Below are 18,069 nucleotides of genomic sequence, written 5' to 3' on the forward strand. Positions count from 1 at the left end.
AACAGTGTCTAGAGGAAAAAACAGGCATTAAAATATGTCGGAAAATGCCTGAGGCCTCCATCGTTGAAGGGCCGCTTAGGGTTCCTAAACCAGGAGCCTTTGGCTCATGCGTTACGCCACTGTACAATTAATTTCAGTAGTCCTGATAAACAATTTTCATAATAAATAGAAAATTTCAGTAGTTATTATGCTTTTATACAATAAAGTATCTTATCATAAAATATTGTGGATTTGTGATTTGATTTCTATGTGAATGGTGTCTCTTTATCATGCTAAACTTGATAATTAAGTCACAATGTTTTATATAAACGTGTTATGTCTTTTTTGGGGCATTCTAATAGAAGTGTTTGTCGAGATCACTAATATTGCATTTAAATTGTACACAGGTAATGTCGTAGCAGGGGAATTAAATGTAGAATTCAACTTTCCTTCAAGGATTTTGAGGGCTACATCTGAAGAAGACTTTGATGATGAAATGATGAATAATCCATATTTATGGGTTATCCAGGTACAGTAAACATTAATTTTTTTTCTACAAATTCATAACTTAAAAAACTTTTTGAAAATAATTTGATAAGTAAATTGTTTTTGCTACAGTGGTTTTGTGCTACAACATTAAATATGTATTATTTTAAATCAATTAATGCAAAGTTATACTGAAATAAATTTTTCTGTTTCTTCACTGGATAGTAAAATTATTATCGACAATTTTAATGGAGTAAAAAGTAAAGTGAAATAAATGATAATTTGTAGCGTTTGCTTGCCTGTTTTTATGAACACAATTTCGGCTTGACTAAAATGTTGGATTTTAAAAACTTTTCAGAATGTGTTTTTAATGTAAAATCTTCTGATGACTTTGCCTGACCAGAATGATGAATGTGTACATACATTTACATTCATTTTGTCTTGAGGTTATCATTGTTTGGCTTATACAGTATATTTGGTTTGGACATTACAATTTTCAGGTTATACCTAATGGATCTGAACCCTTAATGACTAAAAAGGAATGGAAAGAACTTAAAAGAAAAGCCAACTACTTGGATATAAACACAGCAACTGTTAATTGTGATGTAAATAAACGGTAAGTAAATAGCATAACAGGTCTAAGAGGGTGCGCATGTAATTTCTTGTGGAACACGCCATTTTTATTTCACAAAATTTTTCCCAATATTATGATGTATGCTATTTGCAAGTTTAGTTTAAAAAATGTCCTTTGGTTCTAAATTTGTCATCATAGAATTTCAGAGAATCGTGCATAGTTATGCTACATGACCATATTATAAAACAAGAACGTGCTGCCCACAAGTTTTAGAGAAAGGCTGCTCACAAAAATGCCGGAAAGAATAAGAATAATTTGCTTGAAGAAAAAAACAAGTAACCTGACCATCACAAAGGTTTTCCGCAAAATAAATTTGCAGATAACTAAAAAAGAAACGGAACAATAATAAGGAGTTATCTGCTAATGAACCATTAATGAATTAAATTAATTTCCAGTATAACTTTTACAATCAAACATATAGGACATCATATCTTTTGTGACCCAATCTTGTTGGTACAAATATACATGTGAAATCTAGACAGATAATAAATATAAATATTTTGATATTCTTTAATTACAGATTATGTGATGAAAAACACTGGGATAGACCAAATTATTTTGTGGTTATTCCATATCGTTTATTGTCTTATAGCATGTTTGAAGCACATTCAGCTGAATCCATTCTGAATAGTATAAGCAAAGAGTTAATAATAATGGCCGACATTTTTTCTACTTCTTATGATGTTGAGCAATGGATGAAGACAAAAGTAAATGAAGAATTCCAAGTAAAAGTTTTGTATGTCTTGAAAGCTAACAAGCCACCTCTTTTTTTCACATTGCTAAAAACAAGATTTCCAAAAATAAACTTTGCATTTATAGCAACCAAACAAAACAAGTTTAAATTAACAAAAAGTTCCCAAACTATAGAAAATCCCTCCATCATAATTGTAACACCAGAACGTCAATTACAATACGGTAAACATCCGGGAGAATATTTATCATACTATAACCTGAATTTATACCTACAAAATTTATCCCTGGGTGTAATTCACTATTGTACAATTTTTGTGAACATTCATTGTTTTATCAGTTTTTTTTTAATACAAGGAGACTTTGTCCGATGTATTTTTTTTCTATTATTGCTAATTGCACTGAACAATTGCTTGAATATAATTGTTATGATAGTCTTTTATGGATTGCTTTATTTTAATCTTCTTCAAAGTCTACTCTTATCTGAATTTATGGACTATGTACGAAGTGATCTTCTCATGTGCTCTCATTACCCTATGTTGGTGTTTACAACATTCTTAGGCTATTGCCTTATTCTTGGTATAGTTAAAATGTACTACAGAAGATCTGATGATGTTTCTCAGGAAACGAGTGAAGACTGGCTAATCAGAGGTCTTGATACTTTTTATACTTTTTTGTTTAAAAAGTTACCCAATGATGATCTGAATTGGATTATATGGGTTTTAACATGGCTACGTATTATGCCACCATATACAGACCTACCAACGTGGGAATCGGATTCTGAATGGCCTAAGGAATATATTAAATATAAGGATGAAGATTGTCGCATATGTCGCGCATCTTACATCCAAGAAAAGAAGTTAGTTCGTGGGCTCCCTTGTCTACATAGTTGTCATGCTGATTGCCTTGAATCGTGGATGTGTAGAACCTATGACATTCCTGAACATGGATCTTGCATTTTTTGTGAATGGCCTATTGATTGGCCTAGACCCTTAGGCATGGGTGTTAATCCAAATATTCTGATGTTTGAATATTATTTGTTCATAGGTCTGCTCTTTTCTTTATATATATATATCGTTTTGAATTACCTGTCTATTTTGCAGGTTAGTTCATATGTCAATTACTTTTTGATTATCATACTTTTAGGTTGTCTAATTAAAGTTTATTAATTGGAATCTTGAATTTCTTATTGAAATTGAATTTGTCAATATTGATATCATTTTATCAGCTTAAATACTTCAGTCTGTCATGTTATGATCCCAGTTTCATAGTGGTTGGAATGTTTTTTTTTTATTTATACTTTCAATCAATTCATAATACATTACATGAAAAAAAAACAGACAAGAAACTGTCATCAAAAGAAAAGTTTGTCACTTTAAAATAAAGCCAGCTAACATTGAAAAATATATAAATTGTTTAAATAAATGTTCATCATGTAGTATACAGTTAAGCAAATAAACAATTTAAATGTTTTCATTTGTTTTCAAATGTTTCCAGAGTCGCATTTGTTTTATGAATACATTTTTCTACATTATATTTCAATTTAATAAAACTAATTAGGTCCTGATAACAGTAGCTTATTATTGTTTTTTTAATGTACATACATTATGCAGCACCTATTTCTTTCCTGATATTTACATTATTATTAATTGTACAGATGAATTTGTTATTGCAAGTGGTTGGGTTAATTTTTATATAAGGTAAACTTGTATAATCTAATACAGTAATATAAACTTCATAATGTTTGGTACAATAAGTAAGTAAACACTTGTTTTTCATAGTTTAATGTTTGTTTTTCTGTGAAAACAAATTTCAAATTGCATTTATCTTGAATTTCTATTTTGTAAGTGACCTAAATAATATTTACTGTAAATGAAAAAAAAATTAAGTAGTAAATTAATAAAATAATATTCATATTGTTGTTAAATAAATGATTATTTATACATATAATATATTATAATAATTACAAAGACATTAGTTACTTTGATAACTTTTTTCAGATTAAATGTATATTCTGTAAGTAGCAGAAAACTTTTTGTCTTGTCTTTTTTTCAACTTTCTAGCAATATTCAAACAAATATTCATAAGGGTAAGGAAGGTCATACTGTGTTAAAACACCAGTTCTCGCCAGAAGTTAAGCAACGTTGGGCCCGGTTGTGTTCTGGATGGGAGACAGTCTGGGAATAGTAGGGGATCGTCTCCTGGTGTGCTGATCTGGTAGGCGCTGCAATGCTGGCTGCCGTGGGTCTGTGGAGGGCCTAATCCAAATTTCCTCAGTTTCAAGTTAAGCTTAAGGACCAAGAATAATACATTTAACATTTAATCAATAAGATGTTATAGCGTGGTAAAATTATCAATTGAACAGATGCATGAACATTTACAAAAATGTAAAAATCCATTCAGGTTTTGTGTGATGTGTTTGTCAGATTAACCAGCCAAAGTTCTTATGTTTCATTGGATTTTTCTAGAAAACCAAAGACCTTACAGTTTTTTTTCGCAGTGCGTCTAAATACTTTGTTTTGATTGGCTCATAAAAACCTTTATAAGCTTTGATACGTTTGTGAACTCCAGATATTCGCACTGCGGATAACAATTGTTTCTGATTGGCTTAACAAACATTTATAAGCTCCAACATGTCTTGTAAAATGCCACACACCTTCAATACAGCAGTTCGGTAAGTACTGTATGCTTGGTTTTCAGTTGAATCAATGAGTTACCTTTTAACGCACCAAATTAGATTGAATATAATAAATTTGTATGAGAACTGTTTGCGTAGTATTGAGTTTATGAACTGATGCAAGTAAATAAATAGAATATAATTGAAGCTTCTAATCAATAGGAGTAATATTATTCATTCTATTTATAGAACAGATTAGTATTGTTATATATTCATTGTTATATGCTGGGTTTCCCAAAAGTGACTAAGGTTCAAGTGCATATAAATATATTACCAGCAATGATAAATTACTGTAAATTTGCATATTTATAATATATAAAGAAATACTAGTATTTGATTTAACAGTGTTAAATGTAGCTATCCTGATTCTACTAGTTTTATTTTTCCCCTTTGCAGAATCACAAAAAGGGACTAAGAATTTGGAGATGTGTAAGTACTAGTGTACTATAATTTTGTAATTTTTTAGATGTAGAAACAGTAACAAATGTTCATTCATTATACTCACTAATTTTCTGATGTTATCTTGACTTCCTGGTCAGCCATTTTGTATTGCACCATCTTGAAAAAACTACAGTAAATTGATCAATAACCCATTTAGAAGATGTTAGGGATGTTATTTCATTTCATTTTATTTATTTATTTGACCAACAAAACATAATATACAATGTACAAAGATGAATTGGTCAGGGACTGCTAATGTAATACGATTACACAATTGAGTCAGCCGTCCAATGATCTTAACTAAAATAAATATATAATTTTATCCTAGTTCTCTGAGCAACATCCTTTATTTTATGCAAATATGTATTTTTTTATCTTGGTATTGACAATGTAATGAAAATGTATCATGCAGGCAGTGCCACGCCTCACATTAGCAACATTATCTGGGTACAGTTGTACACTTTCCCAAGTCTGTAGTTTTATGTAGGTATTCCTTTACAAGAATCACCAGTATATGTTGATGATCATGTGTGCCAAAATAATTAACGTTTTACCAATATCAATCAAAATCGCCATCTCAAAGTTACTAACCTGAGAGATTTGAAATTTTTGACACTCCACCATTTGGTTGGAGAGGGGAGGGATGTGGTCTGTGGCAGGGCGGGGCATATAGGACCCCTGTAGGTTCTAGACATTTAGAATGTTTATCAGGGAGTGCTTTCTGACAATACTGGGTCTTTAAAATTGCGTTTTTTTTCTCACATCATTTTTGTTCAACAAAAGTATGCACATACACCACTCCCTGTTGCTATATATACTCGAATACTAGAAGTACATACAAGATTACGATAAAACTTATTCATATTATGATTAGCATAGTAACATCAAAATAATTTTACTCATTTGTTGTTTTTTTTTTAAATTAGAAATATCTATACTTTATGGTTGTAATTAAATTATATTTTATTTTCTTCAGCTATTAAAAAGGAAATCACAAAGTTTTCGGCTAAAGAAATATGCTTATTCATCGCCAAAGTGTTATTTATAGGAGTCTTTATGCTTTCGCTCAGTTTTGTGTTACGGAAAACGAAATTCTGGTCTTCCAATATCATGGATCCGACTCTGTTAAACACAACACAGTTGAAAAAGATTTTAGATAGGACAGGTGTAGACTACGACAATGTTGTTACGAAGAGTGACCTTGCAAACTTAGTTGACCAATCAGGTAGGCCTGTCATGTTAAAAATGACATTTTAAAGAAGATTTTTTTTTAATGTGAAAACTGGGTTTTAAAATGTATTGGGTTGTGACATAGTTGGAAAATTACAGATTTTGTCATAATAAAAATTATATTAATCTTTTGATTACTATTGTAACATTTTAAAGTTCTGAATCGCACAAATCTGTGGAATGGTATTGCCAAATCATCTTAAGTACTTAAGCTCTGTCTACACTATCAAACTTTATGTTACCAAAAAATGTGATGTGCCCATATATGGACATAATGATGTCATATCACTACCATATTTAAGCATATCACTACTATAATTGGGCACATGACACTTGTTTTGTCAAACTAGTTTGATAGTGTAGACAGAGCTTGAAGAACTTGAAAGAGCCTATCCACTGAGATACAAATATAATAATTTATTATTATTGAAGCACTTCAAATTTTACAGGTGAAGTTCTTGAAGGAGTGCTGTACGCACCGGATACAAACAGTCACTCAAAAACACTTAGATCCAGTGTACACTTTAATAATAAGATAGTAAATGGCGTATGGGTCATTCAGGTACGTTGAAGCCTCTTAAATATTAATATTTTGTGCAGACTATTCAATATCATTTTGTGAAGAGATGACTACTAAAGCAGGCTGCTTCATATCTGAATAAATTATTTTTTTATTCATATTGAATCTTCCAATGATGCTAAACCAGCAGATGCCAGATGCTTTTTGAGTTCAACTTATGAACAATTTTTACAGTGAAAACTAATAATAATTTTGTTATATTTTATTGAAAAAGTTTATAAACAACATCCTAGGTCATTTTAAGTAAAGAAATATTGGAATGATTAGGGTTGAAATATTTTTCAGGTTGTACCTAGTGGAACTCAACCTTTAATGACTAAAAGGCAATGGGAAAAAATTGAAAGAAAGGCCAACTACTTTCATATAAATACAGCAACTGTCTATTGCACTACAAATAAACAGTAAGTGAATTATATATATTTATATTGACTGGTCTGATGTCACTGTATAAGACCCAATAAAAATCTGATGACATAGATTGGTTTTGAACTTGGGTCTTCAGTTTCCAAAGGCGAAACACCAAACATCTAGCCAAAGAGAGCTGGCTGCAGAAAAAGTTAACTTATATATGTCTATGTCTACTGTAAGGTCTTAATTTATGGAGTAGGCGATTGATTGCGCACGGATGAAGATGTACAGTAAAGGCCAATTTACACAGACGAGCGGTAACTCGTAACAGTAATACAAATATAGAATCTGTTATTTCTTATGACCATTTACACAAAATGGGAGGTTTCCACTCAGGCTAGATTATATGTTGGACAAGCTATGCGGTTTTCCACTTATCGCTACTGCTCATCTGTGTAAATTTACCTTAAATCTAGTCCTGTTAGGGACTACAAAATATTATGATGAAGACAAATTAGACAAATATTTAAATAATAAATATTGAAATATATTATTTTGTTTATTTCTCAGGTTATGTGACTCAGAGCAATGGAACAAACCAAGTATTTTACTGGTTGTCTCTCAATCTAAAAAATACATCTATAAATCCCACTCACCAGAGTACATATTTGGGAGAATAAACAATCATTTAAAACCAAAGGTGACAAGATTTTACAATCCTAAATCTGTTCAGCAATGGATGGAAAAGACAAACGAAAAAAATTATGATTTCCAAATTAAAGTTGCCTATTTCTCAAATGCTGAAACCCCACCTCTTTTTTTTACAATTCTTGCTAATATGTTTTCAGGAATGCATCAGTTTGCATTCATATCAACCCCCAAAAGGAGATTTTGGTTGTCAAAAAGTTCCCAATCTGTAAAAGTGCCTTCTATAGTAATTCTAACCCCAGAAGGTCAATTACAATATGGTAACCAACATGGAGAATTTTTAGCATATAGTAACCTATATTTTTACATACAAACTTTAAACCCTGATGTTTTTTATCATGGTGAGTTTTTGCTATATAACAGTCTTTGCCTTTTAGAGTTCTGTTTAACACGAGGCGGTATTTTCAGACGCTTGTTTTTTTTAACATTAACAAGTGTAAAGTATGTTATATTATCTATTATAGTTAATATTTTATTTTCTCTTTCTAATCCTGCCCAACTTCTTTCCTACTTCATGTGGTACATACGTAATGATCTTCTCATGTACTCACAGAACCCTGTTTCTCTGTTAGTACCATTTTTAATCATTTGTTCTACAATTGGCATTACGTTGTATCTTACAAGAACTGATTCTGTTTCGCTAGAATCAAACCAGCACTGGGTAAACAAAATTTCTGAAGATTTTTGTCTTCTCTTGCGTGGAAAGTCACGAAATGAATACCATCGTCCAGAATATTTGCGATATAGGTTATTGGCAATGATGGGGTGGTTAAGATTTCTTTCACCAGATTACATTGATAGACTACCAACTGGGGAATTTGATGAGTTGCTCGATGATGATGAGAATGACATTAATGGAGACCAATGTTGCATATGTCTTGATCTATTCAGTGAGCAAGTTTGTTCCAAGTTACCATGCAATCATATTCACCATAAAGAGTGCATTAAACCTTGGTTGGAGCTTAACCACATTTGCCCAAAGTGTCGTTGGCCAGCTTATATTCTTAAATGCATAGATATCAATCCACTACCATATAAATCTCAAATAGTTTTAATTAAATGTGGAGGAGTCATTACCTGTATTATCATTAATGTATATTGTATATTAATTATGTTTGACCTAACTGACTATAAACTATTTTAAAAAAGAACAGTGCAATTAATTTTTTTAAATGTAGATGCTACATCCAGAAGAAGAGAGAGATACCGTATTCTTAGACGTCCTTGGAATTAAAGCAACCTTAAATAGTTAAAATCATTAAACTATCTTTCTCTTTGAGTACATACTATCTTGTTTTACCTGTCTCTACAGTATGCTTATTCAAGGTGATGCTCGCAAATTTGTTTACCTCTCTAGCTAGTATTCTCTCTTCTCTACCTATAATTGTAGTGCTTACCATTTTGTTTACCTGCCGTTACAGTATTCAACATGGTGTTATTTGGTAAGTCTTTATCTGCAAACAAAATTAATTTATCATTAAAATAAATTAATTTTCATTTAAAGATGTATTGTCCCCCAAAAACATAAAAATGAAGAATAATTAAATCAGACTTTGAATATGTTAGTTTGTAGTTTTAATAAAGTTAATCACTTCCATAGAAAAAAAAATGATGTTTTCACTTATAAAATGACAAAATATTCTACCAAAAACCCATTGGCTGGCAGCCAATTTGACAATTTTTTGCTTTAAATTACAGTTTTTTCAGTTACAATACATTTTTTTTAAATCCAATTTTTGGTCAAAGTGGATAACTATTATGTTACATTAAAATGTAATATTCAACAAAAATGTGTTTTTTTTCAGGGGGACAATACATCTTTAATGCACCTGTTTATATTTATATTTATAATTTCTTTGCAGCTTTGTAATACAATATTATAATTGTGTATGTTTTGTATTTTTTATGTTTTATATATATATAATAGATTTAATAGAATATAAAATAATCTTTAATTCACCTTAATTGTGCACATTATATGAATTTCAGAAATGCACTAGCGATAATAAAATAACCAGCTATACCTCATTAGATATATTCAGTAAAACGGTAAATTTGAAACATTTTTATGATATATATGTAGGGATTTATACATTTTTTTAAAAGAGAAAGTTACATAGAATACATATTTTTTATTAGATTTATTAATTAATTTGAGTTATGATTTAGAGCTACAATTTTACCAAAGGATTGCATGTCATATTATATCATGGCCACAATGTAACATCACTAAATAAAATGCAAAGTGATTCAAGCTATAATATGTTTGTCAAGGTTGTTATGTCAAGTTTAAAATTGTTCTTAATCACAAGCGAGTTTATTATCATGATCATTTCAAAACATTTTAAATGGTGTTTTAACATTTAATACACTAGTTCTTTTGTATGGAAAATACTTCATTCAGAAATCGATTATCTTCCCGTAATCATTTACAAATCAATAATATCATTATGATCACAAAAATAATAGTCTCACAGTATGTGTACATTCTTCTGTTGTACTCCCTACAAATAAAATGGATTGATCCATTTCGCGCGTTTCTGTTTGTTTACAAAACAGAGGTCAGGTGTCATTCTTTTTACTTCCGCTGATGTGTCAACCAAGATTTAAAAGACCAGAAGGGTGAATAATTAATTGAATTCTTTTCTTTTTATTTAATTTAAAATTAATAAATGACAGCAAACTGAAAATATCTCTTTAGCTAAGCATTACTTAGTCCTAGTTATAGAGGCTAGGCATTTAGTCTATTTATAAGTAAGGGCTTACAGTACAGTATTCCAGTAAGCATAGCACTCTACTCTGTAGACTGTACTGCTGTAGGATAGGCCTATTTATTGTAGCAGTAGGCATACTGTAGCGGTAGGGAGAGGGTATAGTCTAATAATTTTGTTTATTAATATTAGTGGCAGATTTATTTATAAATTATTATTTATTTATGCTGGGTAGCCTCTTCAGTTTAAAACTGTTATCCCAGAGAGCCCAGTTTGAGTTTTGTGCCTGAACTTAACCAATGTCCCGTCCCATCTTTGGTATTGTGGATTCCAAATGTAGGTGGACTAGTACAATTAGAAGTATGATACAATTTTTTTGATTTTAGAATATCAGGATATGCAAGAAAAGTGTACCTTTTAAAGAGTGGCAGATTCCTGTGAGGAATCTAGTGAGTAGCGATGATGTCTATGGTACTAAAGATTCTGCTACTTTTACTCTATTTGGTACTACTGTCAGCCATGCTACGCCTCTGTGAATTACTAGTGTGGTACGAAGCAGGGTTTGTAGCTACTCAACTTGTTGATCCAGTGACGCTCAGCGTTAACAAACTGAAAAACCTGCTGGATGTGAGGGGCATTAATTATGAGAAGGTCGTTGAGAAAAAAGAACTGTCCGATTTGATCGCTGAATCAGGTATGTAACATTTAATTTTATTTTTTCGGACATTCGGAAATTCAGATTTGCATTTCACCCTCCAAACCAATTAATGTCACATTAATAAATACATGTGTGGTAGATACATGCTTAAAGATATTTTTCTCGGCCGTTTCCCTGAAAAAAATAATTTGAAAATAATTTGTTGATGATTTTAATGTCAAAGAATATTTATTTACAAAAATAATATTTACCTGAGTCATAATTTAAAGAAAAACAGGAACCGAAAGCTCATTGTCAATGGGTTTTTTGTTAAATTGAACATTTTTTTATATCTCTTTATAAGTAAAAACCTTTCTTTTTTGATAAAAATTAATAACTATTTAAAACTACAACAAAATATACTTTAATTTTATTCATATTTATTTTTGCATTGTGTAGGTGATGTCCATGATGGTGAGTTGATGGAAATCCAGGAAGATGGTGAATTGGAAGAGAATGACACCACATTGTTCAGGTCTAGAGGACACTTCTATGAGGAAGTAGAGGACAAGAAAGACAGTGTTTGGGTGATTCAGGTAAATTGCCCAAATATGGTAGTGATATGCCCAAATATGGTAGTGATATGATGTCATGTCCATATATGGACACATAAAGTTTGATAGTCTAGACAGAGCTTTAGAATTAAAGAACTGTCGAATGTGGATGATTGAACAAATGTCCAAGAAATCAACTCGGAAATCATCAGCACACCAGGAGACGATCCATTACTCTTTTTTGAATAGTGTACCAAGTTCTTTATAAAGCAATAAATACATGGGACCAGCGGCTTACATCACATCTGATGGATGAGGCAATGAGAGTAAAGGTTCTTTCTTTGCTTAAGCAATATGACCTGAACCCATGCCTCTCACATGCCATTCCGATGTTCTTTTTATTTGTCTAATATTTTTACATTTTTCAGGTTGTACCTCCAGATCGTCCACCCTTGCATTCTAAAAATTCATGGAAAACAATTAGAAGAAAAGTGTCCAGTTTTGGTATAAGAACAGGAACATTTAACTGTAGTTTGGATACAAAGTAAGATAAAAGGCCAGAAAAAAACACACAACTGCTCTTTACTCATAATAACACAATGAATATACACATATATAATTATATTACTGTTTTTTTATTTTATATGATGTTTGTTTGAAATAAAAGTGGGATGATCCCACATAAAAGAAAAAAAAAAAAAAAACAAAAAACAAAATGAATATATACAGAAAGACATAACAAGTTGTACGAACATAGTTTTTCACCCCACTATAACAACAAAATATGTGACATTAACATAGTATAAAACTGACCCCAAATAACAAGAAGCAAGCAATGATTCAACATTTCGATCTTTATTTGATCATCATCAGGAAATTATTATAGTTTTAGTTTCTATTAAAAATACAGATTTTATTTTTATATTTTATTTTAAAAAACTATGGAAAAATAATTTATATTTCTTTCAGTTTCTGTTTGATGAAAAATTGGTTGGAACCAAGCGTTCTACTGGCAATGCCTCAGGGCGAGACGTACAAAGATCATGTGAAAATGTTCCACTATTACAAACCAAGTTCGGCATCCTACATACTTGATCGATTGAACGCACATTTAATGTCAAAGGTCACAAAGTTTTACGATCTTGATAATGCTAAACCGTGGATGGAAATGGCAAGAAATCGTCCCAATCAATTTCCAGTACGCATCGCTTATTTTTCGAGCGCCAGTGAACCACCGTTATTTTTCTCATCACTTGGTGCAAAGTTTACAGGAAGGATTAAGTTTGCATTTATATCAACAAATAAAAGACAGTTTTCTGAAATTAAAAATTCCAAAAAAATTAAAACGAGAATCCCATCTATATTAATTGCAACATCAGAAGGTGATGTACGTTACGGAATACACCCAGGTGAATATATGTCTTACGATAAACTTGTTCTGTATCTAAAAACGTTATCTCCGGAAATTAATGATGCATTTATATGGAGTTTATTTGCTGTGAATATTCTTTGTGTTTTTGATTTTTTCATAACACAAGGTGGTATATTGAAACGATTTGTTTATTTTTCGTGGACATTTGGAAAATCAAATTTCAGCTTTTTGGCATTTTGGTTACCGTTTCTTGGATCTTTACAACTATCCGTTCTTAAACCTGTTTGGAATTTCGGCAACAAAATCCTTCGTAAATTTCTGATATCTGATTTTATGTGTTATATACGTAGCGATCTTCTCGTGTACGCTCACTATACGACATTCCTTTTGGTAACATTCTTAATATATTGTTGCGTTATTGGGTTAATAGAAAAATATCGTAAAAGATTGACGAATGTATCGCAAGAATCGAATGCAGCTTGGTTACATAGAGTGATTCAAGATTATTACATGTTTCTCATCAGGCCTTCGACAAATTTACGCGGCCCTCGTTTGAATAGAGTGCATGTGGAAGAAGGATTAGACATGTTAATTGAACGGCTCGCGGTTCCCGGTTTTTGGTTACACCCGGTTATTCCAATGGATTACATTTCAAACCTACCAACGTGGAAATGCGGTGGGAAAGGGACGGAAAATGTTGCATTTGATGCGGAAAATGGAACGGATGTCAACAAATTGAATAGTTCTTATAGTAGTAACTCGCTTGATAATCAGAATGTTTCTTTTTCGCAAAATGACGACGTTACGGCGGCTTCGGGCAGAGTAAATCACGGTGTAGTCAATCAAATGACGGACTCCAATCAAAAGATCAATTCAAGATCACATGATGAAGATTTACCAAAATATGACAACTCCGAGTCGGGTTCAAGTACTGTTTATCGAGAACGTGAATGTACCAGTAACTACAATACATCGTTGGAATGTGCCATATGTCTGGAAGTGTACCACCAAAGTGATACTGTTTGTGGTTTGCCATGTGGACATGTTTACCACCATGGTTGCATTGTTACATGGCTGAGGGGGGGAAATCATTGCTGTCCTAAGTGCAGATGGCCAGCCTATAAAACTAAAGGGTGCAAGTTATTAAAATATCAAGAATAAAATAATGTGATTAATAATCATGTAATAGTGTGCCCCCTCGGTGTAGCTAATTATAATTATATAATAATTCTAATGTACAATATACAAAAAATGTATTTATTTATATAAATATTTTAGTTTATTATTTTTATTTTTAAATACTAATTAAGTCAAATTAATTTTCCTTCGAATAAAAATAATTGTTGGAAATATATGGTTTAGTAGCCATGGTTCTAATTAGAATTTATAAAAAAGAAATTCAAAAGATTTATGGTAAGTGGGCCATTTGATTTTTTTTAAACTCGTTATGTTTACATCTTTGATAATTAATTAAACTCCCTTCAGCTTTTATCAATTGTTTTAAACAATTACCATGTTTTACAGGAAAATATATATTTAATACTTTAGTGTATTCATTAGTTTTTATTTTTTAAACTATAAAATCATAAAAACGTAACTATGATATTAAAGAAGATGAAAGGAAACATTGGGTACACAGTATTTTATTCAACAGATGTTTGTGATTAACATGACCATTAACATTATTAATACCACACTATCTTAACAGTGATGTAGCCACAAGAAATAAAATGGTGCGGTTTTCGCAAGAACAGGGAACAATCTCTGAAAAATTAATACAGTTCTTATTTGGTAATTTACAGAGAAATGAGTGAGTATGGCTACAAAACGATGAAAATTATAACTCTTATAATACCATATTTTTAGGGATGACAGATGAAATATAATAATATAATATATGAAATATTTTTTCTACATATTTCCTTTCATTTCCCATCTCTCTTTCACCTCAAATCTCCAAGCTAGCTTCTGCTTCTTTTTCTTCTTTGATTTTTCCATTTTTTCTTTCTAAAGTCATTGGAAATAAAAGCATTTTTATTCCTCAATTGAAGCAAAAATATTATAGCGCCCTCTACTATGATGGGCAGAAGAATATCAGCAATTTTGGGGGAAAAATGTACAGAACTTGCCTCTTTGATTTCAACATATTCTTTGGCTTTGATGGCTTCATGAATTTTGGTACCAAAGTCTCTGTTGGCTAGACGATCACTCAACTTCTCCGCAGTTTGAAAATCTTTCGTTTTTATTGCACTGTTTATCTCTTTCTCCAATCCAGACTTTAAAAATAAAAAAAACATTTGGTTGGTGTAATTGGTGCACCTATATGAAGTGTACCATGTACTATACAACACTTTAATTGTCTATAAATTCATGACATTGGATCTCAGAAGTGGTAGAGTTCATTTGTTTGTGCCCATGATCTGAGAAAACTCATACATTAGGGAGAATTTGATAGCAAATGATTTGACAATTTTGATTCAGGCTTTCAAAAACTTTGTGACAACAAAATGTGATGAACACATAATATAGACATGATGTCATATCACTACCATATTTGGGCATATCACTACCATATTTGGGCACATCCCACTTTTTTTGTCAAACTAGTTTGATAGTGTAGACAGAGCTTTATAGACCAACATGTTTTATAAACTTCTCACCATATCTGATACTTTTCCATAGTCAACACCTTTGAAACGATCATAGACTCCTAAATATTGCTTGACATCATTCCACTCCTGTCCAGGTGGCTGACCTGGGAGTGGACCTAGATGCCTGGAGGATTGTCCTGGAAGTTGAGGACCAATTGGTACACTGGATTCAGAAAATTGGCAAACTTCTTTTTTCCTACAACATTCTGTAAAAAAAAGTTCATGTTAATTTATTCAGGAAAAAGTATATTATGTGCATATGTGAATCATTTGGAATAGAAAAAATGGTTAATTTATCGACATACCTTCTACATTGTCTTTTTTCCTTCGATTCCTTCTTCGCTTTCGTTTACGATTTTTCTGCAGTACTTCTGTGGTGGTAGACGAACTAGGGATCGTTTCTCTACCTTTTTTTCTAAGTTCTAAAAATGTCTACATACAAATATAAAAAAACAAAGAAAATATAAATTAGCCTAGGCCTACTCATTTTCATATGATCATATATAAGAGACTTTTATTGATTTTGGGATTTATTGATAAATGATCTAGGCTAGGCCTACCTCCCACTGAGTTCCTGATACTCCTCGTGGGGGCTCGACTGTTTTCCCCTCTTGATTTTCTGTCATCGACGACAAATCCATTTCATCCTGCTGCAGCCTAGGCCTAGCTATAAGATGATCGCTTTCCGACTGATCAGATGATGATATATCGTCTGAACTATCGCTCATATCGGGCGGTAATATTGAAAGCATGTTACCAAGTTATAATATAAAATGTAAAATTGCAATTTAATTTGATATTTCAAACAGTAAACAAAGTCTCGCGGACTCACACACACGGGGTCGTGTTTTTGTTTTGTGTACTATATCAAGTTCAAAGGTTAAGCAATTGACAAATCAACCAATGAACGACCGTAAAATTAACACGGGGTTAAGTTAAAGGGTAAGTCACTTTCGTTTGAGCGTCTATGGATACACGGTCAAAAATTAAGAATGAGAATAAGAATGCATTAAATTTCTGCTTTAACGTTTAATTTTGAGAACATGTTTCGTTATCAATAAGGTAAGAAGTGGATGCATATACTAGATAGGTTGATTATGTTAGAGCAAGTTGTTTTTTGCATTTGTCATGAATAATATTAAGGCCCAGAGAGTTAGCTGGTTAGTTTTTAGCTCAGACTACAATGCATAGTATTATTTATGAGTAGGGGATGCAGTAGTGTAATAAATATGAGTAATATTTGCACCATTTTCAGAATTAGCACTATCTGAGCAATTTGAAATGAGATATCTGTACAGAATATTTATACTAAAAATACTGTATAATTATATATAAGTACTGTAGTTAAATTTAAAAGGATTTTAAAATGTGGATTAATTATTTTTGGAATTAAAATATATTGCAATGATACAGCTAGAGAGATGATCAGAATATGCTACTTTATCTTTATAGTACTTTCTCCTTGCTTTGATTGTACAAATTGAGCATGTATTGTAGGCCTAGTAGGGTGGTCTCAAGGAATTTTTCAATGATCTGATGTCATAGGGATAAGTCTCTAATCCCTAGAACCAATAGTAAATGAATACCCTCTTCACCTCATTGTTAATGCTCACACAATAAACTGATTAAATCAACAATGTATGTTAACTCCAAGTGTGATCCTTACTTAGTTTAAGTTTCTCCATGATTTAAGCATGAACAAATAAAGCCCTGTTATCATACAGTACTGTATGATGTACTGTATGATAACAACTAAGCCATACTTTACCTATCTCTGAATACAGTACTAGAGGTATTGTAAATTATGTGTCATTATATACAGTACAGTATGTATTTGAAGTACAGTATAGTACTGTACGTTATTTTGGTTCAACCAAAAAGTAAAGAAAAAAGTAAAGGCCTTTAAACCATTTATTTTTTGACTCCATGTTTAAACCCTGTCTGAACAAAAGACATTCCGTGTCTTAATACTACAGTAATGCTGTACTTAACTTGATGCCTCAGAATACTAATGATACCAATTTACACCCTATTCTTAAAGCTTAGGTACAGGCATGAATTTTAAATATAATATTTGGTTAATTGTACATAAATCAAATATTTAACAGAAATCAAGACGAAAAAACATGAATTTCCCTTAATATGGCCAAATACAAAATTTGGCAAAATTCTTCCATAAAAACCAGGAAGACTTTTTTTCAGTAGTTAGATAGTTAACCTAATGTAATAACATGTCTGGTGACTCCCTAGAAGGTGAAAAAAGATGGTGGATATACGGTGGATAATTTTTGCTATAGCATGAAAATAAAAAGCTGAAGTTGAATAAAAATACCAGAAATGTAATATTCAAGTTATATTACCTATATTTAGT

At 31.4% G+C, this 18,069-nt stretch overlaps 3 protein-coding genes across 4 annotated transcripts; 2 read left to right on the forward strand and 1 right to left on the reverse strand.

Moving 5' to 3' along the window:
• Nucleotides 1-4,432: 4,432 nt before the first annotated feature.
• Nucleotides 4,433-9,167, forward strand: LOC144837719 (E3 ubiquitin-protein ligase RNF103-like). The gene is made up of 6 exons (XM_078692952.1): nt 4,433-4,463; nt 4,863-4,895; nt 5,884-6,132; nt 6,587-6,699; nt 7,003-7,118; nt 7,636-9,167. The coding sequence occupies exons 2-6, from the start codon at nt 4,892-4,894 to the stop codon at nt 8,915-8,917; spliced, it is 1,764 nt and encodes a 587-aa protein (XP_078549078.1). The 5' UTR covers nt 4,433-4,463; nt 4,863-4,891; the 3' UTR covers nt 8,918-9,167.
• Nucleotides 9,168-10,295: 1,128 nt separating this feature from the next.
• Nucleotides 10,296-14,282, forward strand: LOC144837672 (E3 ubiquitin-protein ligase RNF103-like). 2 transcript variants are annotated; one of them, XM_078692883.1, is made up of 5 exons: nt 10,296-10,395; nt 10,871-11,178; nt 11,581-11,717; nt 12,104-12,219; nt 12,645-14,282. In XM_078692883.1, exons 2-5 carry the CDS (start codon nt 10,944-10,946, stop codon nt 14,206-14,208), a joined length of 2,052 nt encoding a protein of 683 aa, XP_078549009.1. In that variant the 5' UTR covers nt 10,296-10,395; nt 10,871-10,943; the 3' UTR covers nt 14,209-14,282. The 2 variants fall into 2 exon arrangements, with proteins under 2 accessions (XP_078549009.1, XP_078549010.1); XM_078692884.1 differs by having other exon boundaries at nt 10,368-10,395; nt 10,879-11,178.
• Nucleotides 14,283-14,674: 392 nt separating this feature from the next.
• On the reverse strand, nt 14,675-16,553 carry LOC144837673 (uncharacterized). The gene is made up of 5 exons (XM_078692886.1): nt 16,259-16,553; nt 16,004-16,130; nt 15,708-15,904; nt 15,177-15,323; nt 14,675-15,054 (listed from the first exon to the last, which is right to left on the reverse strand). The coding sequence occupies exons 1-5, from the start codon at nt 16,448-16,450 to the stop codon at nt 14,959-14,961; spliced, it is 759 nt and encodes a 252-aa protein (XP_078549012.1). The 5' UTR covers nt 16,451-16,553; the 3' UTR covers nt 14,675-14,958.
• Between the last annotated feature and the right edge of the window lie 1,516 nt (nt 16,554-18,069).

The sequence above is a fragment of the Antedon bifida genome, chromosome 3, assembly GCF_963402885.1.
Source record: "Antedon bifida chromosome 3, ecAntBifi1.1, whole genome shotgun sequence".
NCBI lineage: Eukaryota > Metazoa > Echinodermata > Crinoidea > Comatulida > Antedonidae > Antedon > Antedon bifida.